The 12286-nt window shown below is 33.4% G+C and overlaps 1 protein-coding gene across 8 annotated transcripts in view; it reads left to right on the top strand.

Annotated features, from left to right (window-relative positions):
• Positions 1-12286, top strand: part of LOC128178587 (kin of IRRE-like protein 2) — a 32741-nt gene that overhangs the window by 16762 nt on the left and 3693 nt on the right. For 6 of the 8 annotated variants that reach the window (XM_052845833.1, XM_052845838.1, XM_052845834.1 and 3 more), the window contains 2 exons: positions 1176-1468; positions 8579-8706. In XM_052845833.1, the coding sequence (XP_052701793.1) occupies positions 1402-1468; positions 8579-8706 (195 nt within the window). In that variant the 5' untranslated portion in view covers positions 1176-1401. Of the gene's footprint in view, positions 1-833; positions 1076-1175; positions 1469-8578; positions 8707-12286 lie in introns of those variants that run through there. The other 2 variants (XM_052845836.1, XM_052845837.1) reach the window with 2 other exon arrangements.

Genomic DNA, 12286 nt, shown 5'->3' with positions numbered 1-12286 from the left:
ATTGTTAGAGTTCAGAGTTTGAATGGCCTTTCAAATTCACATCAGGTACAACATTCTGGCTTAGGATGAGCATAATTCTCATTCCTTTATATAAATATATAGGAACAAAGTAAATGTTTTTATGAGGAAAAAAGTTTGGTGCAAACAGGAAGTTGGTTAGCAGACGGCGAGTCCTCAGTCTATCCAATATATTACATGTTAAGTAAATTCATTTAGCAATAAAGTTGTCAAGCCAAGGCAGTAGTAGGTCCCTTCTGCATTTAAGATGACTTCATTATGGAGAACGATAAAGTGTTATATAGGCAATAAACAAGAAGGACCCATACCAAAACTAGAACGCACGAATACAATTCGCAAAAGTGTTATAATTTGGTTATCTCTGTCAGTTCACACCTGTCTTTTCCGTATGCTAACATTATTCATACCTGTCGTCAGACTTATTTCCATAAAGCATGAAACGTACAGCTTGCAATGAAGTTAAAACAGTAACCAAAGTTATTAAATTCAAACTTAAATGATCTGCTTTATTTATAAGCTGACCAAGGATGAAATATTTTCCAATCTATCAAAGGATCTGTCATGTTCAACCAGTCTTACGCCATATTCCGAAGGCAGTGTATAACCCATTTCATAATCATTAAAATTAAACATTCATTAGTAAATTTAGGATTAAAATATATATCTCAGTAAATATTTCTTCAAGATAATTTTTTTTATTCTCAGGTAAGAAGGCGATCATAATTCTATTTCCGAAGACTTTTAAGCATGAATATTAGTTTATAGACAAAGCCAACGAACTTAATTCTAGTTGTACTTTACGTATGCAAATTGACGCTTAGACCTAGGGAATAAACATATTTAGAGAGAAGCTATCAACTGTATTACAATACAAGTCGAACCACCACTGCAACACACCGAGGCAGTGTTCTTTATACCTGGTATAGTGGGCATACCGATGTAGGTATGTAATGGGTAGTGACCCAGAGAAAAGAGATTCCGTGCCACAGGATATATATATTTATACTTATCTTTTGTTGAAACCTGCGATATATTCATTCTGAAAACGCAATTCTGTGTAATTACGGTTCCTTTTATACTTGTGTACACTTCTGAATATACTCGTTTCTGATTTGGAGATTTAATATATCAGCTTTTCTCTTTTTTTTTAATTTCAGTCTGAAGAAAACTTGCTGTCAGTTGCTTATGGAATCACTGCGGAAATTTGAATAATTCTATACGGACTGCGGAACCATTTTTTCTTCTTCTAATGGAAAGTGATTTAAATAATTAACAGTTGGACTATAAAAAATAGCTGCAGAAATTCCTTGGTTGTGAAATGTGACGACTGTACTATTGTTTTAATGGCGCGCCTCTCCGATCCTGGACGAGTTTTACATAAAGATGGCTAAGACAGATTTTCTAGTTGTTGAATTCAAGTGGATTATATTATTGTTCCTGTTTGTTGAAGGTAGGTTTATTTTCCGTAAATTAACCTGTCTTTAGACGATTTTATGTTCTTGTACATATAAACAAATATATTCATGATCTTAGAAATGCCATCTTCAAAGAAGTCTTTCCATCGGTAAAATATTTTTTTTTTTACAATTCTTTCGGTTCCAAGATAGTTCATTTTTCAATTAAATATACACAGACACATTTTTTCGTGAATTCATTTCTAAAAAGCTTTTTAATCATATGTATGTATAAACGTATTTTTCTTTTTTGTTTATGAAGAAAAGACCTGAACTAATTAAAATTGGTTTGCATTATTATATTTGAACGTCAACTTTTATTGAACACTTTATCGATAAAGTGTTATACCAAATATAAAGGAATACATGCATGACTGTAAAATTTAATACAACATTAACTATACATACATGTTTCGACATTTAGTGTGAGGGGTTTCAAAAACCTTTGACTTGTAAAACATTTAATGAAGTATACGATATACAGAGAGGAGATACAAGGTGTGTATTGCCTGTTAACAACACAATAAGAAGATCCAATGTGTATTGGCATGATACAACCCATATACGCTGTCTACAAAATACAGATAACTCTAAAGCATGTTTTTTGTATAAAACATCTAAATTATTTCCCTGTCTCACTTAAATTTAATGGTTGTGTCTCAGCCTGAAATACCAGTTCTTTATTTTTGGAATGTACGCGTTAGGCCCGAAATGTTTGTGTCGCGGAATGGTGTTTCTTTAATGGCCGGTTTAATTCTAGTCTTGTTTTATTGTCGTTTAGACGGAATCCTCCATAATCAGACAGTATAGTCTCCCAATGGGAGCACACCAGCCTCCCATGTTCAATCAACTATTTCTGTACGTTAATTGTGATAAGGTTTGATTGATGCTCAGTATATTATTGGATTGGTGAACTTTTAGTTTGAATATACATACACAGGGACAGTGAGTCGGCAAATATAAAAGACATTTCAAAAGTTTAAGAAATTATTTAATTAAAGGAAGAAAAACATTTTATCTCTATCAAAGAGATGAATCCATTGTTGGTGCCCCTCCTGATCGTAGGTCAGTGTGCTTTGTTATTCTGTCTGACCGCCATCACGCCCCGGTGAAGTCCGACGGTACAGTACTGTAATATAAGACAGACAGATGGCTCCAAAAAGTTTTCGTTTTGACCATATGGTGGCGTTGTACTTCAGACGATTTCATTTGAGAACACCAGACTGATGTAGATATGACCTTGCAGCTCAAAATGTTTCACTTTCGGGGATGGGTGGAGAAATCCAATTTTTCATCAAAATCCCTATATCCATACATGTAATACTTTTGTATCTTCATGAAGATTAACCGTTTTACATGTAGGATCATCAAACGCGGGCAAAGCTATGAGTTTATAATAACAACTCGCCAATAATCCAACGCAGTTTGTTTTAACAACAAACTAAGTATATATCCCATGCGGCTGTGTCTCCTATTTTAGCAGCTTTGAGAGATCAACTGAAAGTTGAGAATTGCTAAGTCTTGAGTGTATTTGATGTAAAGTAGAACATTTTACTTTAATTTTAAATAATGATTTGAGAAAAAAAACGTAGCTATTTAATAGTAATACTTTTGAACCTTAGGTTTAAAAATTTTGAAAATATGTGACTGAAATAAAATAAATGTTGTATAATACACATTTTCTATAATCTAAAATAAAATGAAACTGTTTTCCGAAATCTACCAAATATGAACTCAGTAAATGATTTGGGTAACGATAACTTATTTCATCAAATGATCTCATGGTCATTAGGGGATATTTGGTCCATCGAAAATGATAGTGGGGAGCTTCCTGACAATGTACAAAGGTCATTCTAGAAAGTCGGCGGACCCGCTCCCTCTCAATTCTGCACCATATGTGCAATTTAATCACTTTTATGTAAGATAAAAGATTAATTAAAACATATCTAAACTTAAAACGAAGGGGCTTAATTTTGTTTGTCCGGGAAGTTCTGGGTAAATTTTGATACATGCATGCATTTTTCCTGGGTCTCCTCTGCTAATGTAAAATCTCCTCCCCTAATATAATGTCTTTTCTGTATACATAGTACAAATGACAGGGTAAATAAACAGTATTTTGCTTTCATTTAATAGATCCCGTTATCCTCCGTTTAAGAAACTAGTCTTCTACGTAATTGTTTACGAATCATAGAATTTCATGCTACATTATATCATGAAGATGAAACGGCATATTCCCTTGAAATCATTAGATTGTCTGACTATTTAGTAAGATATTTTCAGGAAAATAACTGCAAAGAAGTATTGCATAAGTAGAGGTAATGATTATTTTATTTAAGAGTTTAATCAAGCAAACTCGTCTGAAAAAGTAAGACTTTATAAACAAAAATTGCTACCCTTTAAGGATACATTGTCCGTACATTAGGAGAGGGGCCTCAATTACACCCCTTGAAAGGTCTAACTTAAATGTGTCCCTATCAGAAATCCATAAAAATGGTTGAGTAATCATTTTTAACAATGAATGTATTTTGCTGTCGCCAAGATCCAAAATGTTGTCGAGATCTTTCCAGAAAATAACGAGATAATTGTCTTTTTTGAAAGCTTTCCTGAATTCGGGTCGGCACTGAGTTAATGGCGGGCATGCAGGTCTACATTATAGAAATACACATTCACTTGGAAACAAACTTGGACTGGTATTCCAGTAATGTTGTAAATTGGTCGCTGCTCTCTAGTCATCAAATAATAATTCGCTTTAAGATACATGAAATATGAATCATTGGGAATCTTGTTAGGAACCGTCCGTAAATGAAGGATTGCATTGTAGTGGTCTATCCGACAAGGGAATTCCTGATGGATGAAGCCATTGTTGCCAGGATCACGGGTGTTGGATAAGCTTCCAGACACCGTACTCTCTTTGAAACTTTTTGATTGCTTCTCTTTTGTTCTTATTTTAATTGCCTTTATTCGCGCTGAATATTTTCGCTCTGGCGTTCTCAAATTTCTAATCGCGGATTTTCAGTCAATGGAATCCGTTAATGAAATATTCAGGATTGGTTTGTAGTCGACTTTTGCGCAAAAATTTTTCGAATAATTTGTTCATGAATAAATATCATATTTGATTAGACGAACCCTCTTAAAATAAATAAAACCTCTGTGAAATTTTATACGTTCTATTGAAGGTATGAAAATGGTTTTAAAAAATGTCCTTTTCTTCAGGAACACGTATATGTACGATAGCCAATATGTCGATAAAATAACTTGCTAACCTTTTTACAAGTGGATTCTGATTTAAATCCAATGTCAATATTTTCTGTGTGGGTCTTAGGTGAGAGCGAATGCCCAAAAAACTGAGAGCAAATATTAGCGTTTTAAATTATGAATTGTACACCTGATCTTGCTTCAACACTGTTTACACAGAGTGTATATAAACTCTTCTGAAAAGTCAATCCTCTCTTATGAAGAAATTTAAAAGATTTAATCAGCACATTTTTAACACTTTCTTTAGTTCTGTAGACGTAGGTTGTACGCGCTCTGACCCACATAGCATATTTTTATCAATGCTCAATTGTGCGTGCATGATTTAATTATGGACCTTTCTCATCAATACATGATTTTCTTAATAAGTTCTCGATAAATTTGACATCTTAAATTTTTTTTATTAACAATTCTTATCATATTTCATAGAATATAAATCCAGTATATGCCAAATAGCAAAATTTTTACCATGAGAGTTTTGTTTTTTGCAACCACACTTTAAAAAAAAGTATTTAAGTGATAAATCACATGTTTAATTTATCCTAAGTTTTTGATCAATTTTTCATGTATTCAATAAGAATACCTTTTAAGATAACATTAGTAAATGACAAATTTGGTTCTAAATTTCATTTACTAAAACAAATGATATACTGGTATACCCCCCGAAAAAAAAACGTCCTCGGGGGTCACGAAAAGCTTTGTTCTTTGTAATAATTCATCATTAAAGGAATTCTTAATAGGTTGCATCTTTTAAAAAGTCCCAGCTATCACGACATGTTTCAGTGAAATACGTCGACAGCTTGTCATTATAAATCAGAATTGACTTATATTATTTGAAGATGGTATAAAAAGGTGTAATGAACTAATTATCGATGAAGCATGCAGAGTGATAAAGTATTTGGCAATTGGTTTCAGATGGACACTAGGGGGTGAGTCCACGGTCACCTGCCATCGTAGTATGCGATTATATTATAGCAACGGGTACTGTAATATACAGGCTCATTCCACGGACTGCTTTCAATTAATGAAATGCCCCTTGCATTGCCAATACTGTCGTCAAAGTAGCTGATACTCGATCAGTATTTTACCCTCATTAATGCTAATAAACTGCTTTAACTGTTACTCTGGCGATACATATCATCATTTGTTCTCCAGCTTTTGGAAGTTTTACAGAAAATTAGGAAGTTCCACGCTTACATGTATGCTGGGGTATTAGAACCATTTTAACAAGACCTTGGACTTTCCGTAAGACGTACCTATCTATTTCTTTCGTCAAAACAAGTTAAAAATGACCCGGTTGCAAGCGAAATATACACCGATTGCATAGTCATAGCTCAAAAGCCAGACAAAATCTTGTTGATTTCAGAGAGCCATGGCTAGCTATAGTGGCCTACAATGAAAAAGACAGGCCTTCGTCACATCGCTGTTTGACACAACTTCCCAAAGTCCAAGCTATTGTTAAAATGGTTCTATTAAGATGACATTGGAAGTCTCTGCATATAAGACGTTTAGTTATATTTCCTGCTTCAATGTAGACTTCAGGAAATAAAAAGAAACATTTCATTCAGACCTAGAATATGATTTACTGCAAAAGACGCCAGTTTCCAGTCATGTCATGCATCTGTTGTTTACTCGAGGGTGTTGTTGCCTCCATTACTCGCTGGTTTTATGCAACGAAGACTCTCTTCCGTCAGAACATGACGTTTTTGGTCTGTATCATCAAAATGTCTGTGGAATTTCTCATTCAAAGACGCCTTTATTCATTATAATGAAGGAGCAAGTCTCGATGTATGTCACAATTTATTTTAATTCATTTTTTGCATACGATATGCGCATCTAACAAAGCAGGGATAAAAAAAAAGGAGAGAAGGGATTGAGATAAATGGTCTGATTGGTTACATATTTCCTTGTTATTTTTATCAATGAACAATCGAAGACCTAGTTATTGTGTGATTATACTATACATTCTCAATCTAAATGGATACGCACATATGGACCTAAATGATTCAAATGTTATGTATAACAATTTGCAAGAAAAAAATCCATACAAATTAATTGATGTTTATTGTGCGTTGGTGAGAAACATAACCGGAGATAATTTTTCGAACTGCACACTATGAATTCGTAAACTGGAATTTAAAGCATACTTTTTCACCATACTAGGTTTCGTCTGCTTTTCGACTTTGCCGCAAAAATATTGGAAAACATATAATTTAACTGTATGTTTTTGAATTTCTGTAATTTGATGTCGTTCTTTTCAATACGAAAATGCACTTCATTAAGATGTTGTGTTTTTTTTTTTAAACTTTTGTATTTCTTAAGAGGGGTGGGTGGTCGTGGCCATTTTTAGGCTATATTTACCTCCTTTGGATTAAGAGCTCTTTATAAAGATACATGTATAATAGAACCATTTTAACAAGAGCTTGGGCTTTAGGTAGTTTTGTCAAACAGCAATGTGACGTAGACCTGTCTATTTCATTGTCAGACACTCAGCCATGGCTCTCTGAAATCAACAAGATTTTTCTGGCTTTTGAGCTAACTAAAGACTACGCAATCGGTGCATATTTAGCTTGAAACCGCGTCATTTTTAACTTGTTTTGGCGCAAGAATTAGATAGCTACGTCTTACTGAAAGTCCAAGGTCTTGTTAAAATGGTTCTAAAATGCTGAATGTTGAAAGATAAAATATTTTTATTTTTCCTTTACTTAATGTTAGTTTATGTCTAACATTATCATTTATTATACTTTCATGTTTAATAATGAAATCTGATTGGTTTAGACGCAGTTGGTAATCCGTTCTATTACCCTCAGTGTAAGCAACACTTGGCAACGGGTAACACAACGAATTGTTACATGCGCGTAAATTATGCGCGTACGGTTCGCCGTAGAATTCACTTTATTTCTGTATAAAAGCAGTAAAATTTTCTTTAAAATTAAGACATTCAGTATAATAAAATAAATAGTGCCCGTTTGGGAGGGTAACTGTTGAAATTGACACCCCTCGAAAACCATTTCTCGGGGTGTCAATTTCAATAGTTACCCTCCCAAACAGGCACTATTTATATGATGTCGAAGTTTAAGGCAGATCTGATACTTAATTTGTTGTCCATTCAGCTTCCTTAAGTAAAGTTTGAGAAGAACCCACTACTGTCAATTGAAACAGATAAAAGAACGTAACATTGTCAAAGAGTGCTTTTGGAACAACCAAAGCTCAGTTCTCAATTGTATGTACACATTATGTAGCTTTTATTCCCTTTTTTATACAAAGATAGAGAAATATGGTCTAGACTTGTTTATTTTCTTCTTAATGGTTTGTATGTACGACAAAAGGTTGATTTTCATTGACTCGTAGCTCTTTTCCAGATTTTGTGGGGTTGGGGGGGGGGGGAATAAAACATTGAAAGTAAGAACTTTTAATATTGGAAAGACACCTTTTTGAGATATCAGGAAGAATGGAATGCAGTATCTATACGTTTGGCAGGCATTCTCCGGTTTTATTGCCCGACCATATCCTCCTTGCTTACAATAGTGAAGTAATCAATGCAGGGGTCATCAAAATAATACCTTAATTAACGAACAAATAATTACGACTGAACAACAATTCAAATTTTATTTGATGAATGATAGATAAGATAATGGCAAGTGAGCATTAATGGAAATTAAGGTTATTAGCCTAGTATGACAGTATCAAAAAGATTTATTATGAACAGTGTTTTAGCAATTCATATTGCTTTTTGTTTCCATTTACTGGGAGAAGATAAAAACGTGAATACAAGAGCAATGTTATGGAATACGGGATGATGAATTGTATTGCGCCATCGCAATCAGATTACTAACCCTTAGCGCTGTTCTTAGTTTCAGGAAGAAATCGATACAAAAAGTATATCGAGCCCAGCTTTGTACAAGAGCCCAATAACATCACAGTATACAAAGGCCAAACGGCAGTTCTGAAGTGTACCGTGGAGAATCTCGGACCCAAAACGGTATGTGACGTCACGTGTACCCGCATTCGTTAGGGTATTTACAAACATGTATGTTGCTGGCGCTGTGTTGCATGTATAATAAGCATGTATAATTCACAACATGTAAGGCGTCTGGGGCCGCATCAGTAAAAGCTATTATCCCAATATGGTATTTGCTCTTCGTTTTATCTCTTAATTAAATCTTACTGCCGAAAGGACTACTGTGGTCTTGTTTTCAAAATAATAACAAACAAATAAGACATATACATGTATTAAAATGGAATACTTGTTTACTTCTTTTAAGAGAAGAAATGTTTTCACAATACATGTAAACTCCTAACCTTCAATCGTTTTCAGTTTAGTAAATGGCGTATAAAGTGATATTAGGGATTATATATTCAGGACTTATCCACTATTGATAAAGAAAACAAGAAAAAATTGGGTTGTTTTTTGGTGTTTTTTTTTTTTTGCTTCCATATGGCATAAAAGATATTTGAAAACAAAACAAACAACATTGGCGATTTGATACCCCTAGGACTTAGGTCCGATCGGCAGTACAATGAAACTTGAAAATATGAAAATGCAACAACAAAAACAAACGCGTATAACGCGACTAGATGGTCAACATATTCACCATCAGGTCCGTCTCAATATTTTATACACAAAGTTTTAAATATTATAAAAGTATTATATTGTATAGAAAAAGTCTTAGTAGATTAACGTGAAATGTTTTCCTATATATATATTTATTAAAAAAAAAAAAAAACTCTTTTCTAAAGGAGATTAAGATAGTCTTAGAATGGCTACGACCACCCAGCCCCCTTAAAATTCAAATATATCACACGGAGCTAAGGACAAATGGAAACATTTGTTAATGTAATTTTCTCTATAGAAATGCAAGAAAACAACCAACTTATAACAATCAATATCTATTTAAGAGCATATCATCTTTGTACCATTGAAGCAACGAGGAAACACCAGCTTTCGCACCTGCTAAACGAGGCATTTTTCATATACTTAGTAGTGGTAATAGTAATTATTTGCATAAGTTGGAGAAAATCAAAACTAATTAAAATTAGTTCCTTCTTGCTTCCGTATTTTGAAATAGCCCAGACTTTTTTTTCTCAACTTTATCAATGGTATTTATATCAAAACATTCGATTGATCTTATTATGAATTGAGAAGGTTTTCTTCTATTCCAGGGTAAAAAAAATTCTGTTGAAGATGACAATATGTGACAGTTAGAGTGGTTTTTTCCCGTTCATGATGTAAATCTTTTTCTTGGCCCGTTTATATATTTTGTGTCATATAAAACTTTAAGTTTAAAAAAATCCCAGAAAACAATCGTATTTTTCATAGACTGCTGCTTTCTTACCACAAAAAAATTCCTGTAAAAAAAAAGAAATTATACTGAGTGATTATTGTCGCATTAAAAATTTATTTTTCCATTATTTTTGTTCTTTAAACATTCGTCACAACAGGCATTGACAGACCCGCAAATACACTGATAAACTGTCTTAACGATCAGTTGAAGAGATTCATTTACGTTAGAGTACCACAATGATTAACAAAGCATTGAAAATGATTATAAATTCCATTTGATGTCAATTTCTTCAGATAAAATTGGATTTACGAGCTATTTCACTAATTCACGATAGTCTGATTAAAGACTTGAATTTGACAGCTTGTCAATGTGTTCTATATACTAAAATCAATCTACTGTATACAATTAGACATATATAATTATCAAGCACAATTCGCATTGTTTATATACATGCAATCAATCTTATCAAGTGTTCCTAAGACGATCTATATTAAATACTGCATAAAATTCAATTTTTCACCTAAGGAAAAAAGTGAAAACAGAATCTATAAAGGCAATTCATTTCTTTGCGTTAATTTTGGATCACGTTATTGGTGTACTATGGAGAGATCACCAGTCCTCTTGTTAAATGTGGTCGCCTTACAACCTCTTCTTTTGAAGCCCTTAAAATTCTGCATAAAACAATATCTTTTCCCGAAATTGATGTCTGTTTTAAAGTTGTTTAAAATATACATCCCGTTTGTGTAAAGAAACGACATTTATGAGCGGATGGGGACCTTAATTAAGACATAAAATGTACTGAGATCGTATAGCCAAAAAAGGCTGCCTAGTCCGTATAAGTTTAGTACCACTTAATGAATCTCTAGGGGTTTTTTCACCAGGAAGTGACGTTTTCTGATGCGCTCTTCAGGATAACTGTAGTACATTCGTTAAACATATACAATGTACCAGTTTGGGGTTATTTACAAAAAACGTTTCCCGTTCATTGTAACTCATTATTATCATTTGACTTGGTGATGTGCATAATTATGAGAACAGCCACATGTGATAATATACATGTATTTAGCTCAGCTGACCTGAAAGCTCAATTCCGATTTACTGATCACTGTTCGTTCGTCGTTTGTATGTCCGCCAAACTGTTTCTAGAGAAGATATACATAATGAAGGAACATACCACCTTCCAATGGGAATTTATTAGGAAAGAATAAAAATCAGTACGGTGTTTTAAAAAATCTTACTGTGGTTTCATCAATATTCGTTGAAAACCAATTTTCGTGGATTTCGTTTTTAAGTTTAACCATGAATTCAAATGTTCATTGAAGTGCATTTTCTACTAACAATTTGTATTGATAGGGTCATTGGCCACGAATTTACGTATCCTTGAAACTGTGATTTTCACTTTATCCACGAAAATTGATACCCTTTAATATTAATGAAACCACAGTATTCTCGAGAACCATAATAATAGTCTGTAAAATTTTTGGATATTAGCTTAATGATATGCGATAAATCTTTAATCAATTCATGACCAGAAAGGGTCCTGTTTGGCGTAAATGTTCATAGTAGATTTAAATTTGCGGAATTTTGCGGAATTAAAATACGTGTAGAACTAAGCTAGTGGAAAGAAACATTAAAAGGTTATCCTGCAACATTCACGATAACAAGAACTTTATTTCTATTCTACTAACAGCCCAGTATTTCTACAGATCGTTTCTCCTATAGAGACATGATTTACGTCATTTTGACGGCTGTTCCGTGTAACCCCAATGGTTTTGTTAGTTATGTTTACGTGTGTATCGATCAAAGGAATCACATGCAGACGACAGAATTTTTTTTTTTTTTGGGGGGGGGGGGGATTTTTAATGCTCTTTACTTATATATGAAATATCTTTGAATCATGTTCCAAATATTTTAAGGGCAATTTAATATGATTATAACTACTACACGTTATATATTTTATGTAAAAACACGCAGTGAAAATGTTCTAGGGAGGACATATATGAACAGCCGCATTGATCTTTTGAGGCAATACACATCGTTTTGACTTGAACTAACACGTGAAATTGACATAGTTTTAAAACTTTTTACGGTTTGAAGTTGTTCTTTCATGGACAGTGCGAGACAAATAGGTATTTCTGATCTGATAATTTACTGATGACGTTCGTGGTATATTGGAGAATAATGTCCGCGGCATCTCTTTGATCTCGGCAATAACTGTAGTGGAATTTATAATAATTTCCTCTGGAAGAAGGAATGTGACATTCTTCGCTTTTATTT

The sequence above is a fragment of the Crassostrea angulata genome, chromosome 3, assembly GCF_025612915.1.
Source record: "Crassostrea angulata isolate pt1a10 chromosome 3, ASM2561291v2, whole genome shotgun sequence".
Taxonomy (NCBI): Eukaryota; Metazoa; Mollusca; class Bivalvia; order Ostreida; family Ostreidae; genus Magallana; species Magallana angulata.
This window is presented reverse-complemented; position numbering and strand designations above follow the sequence as displayed.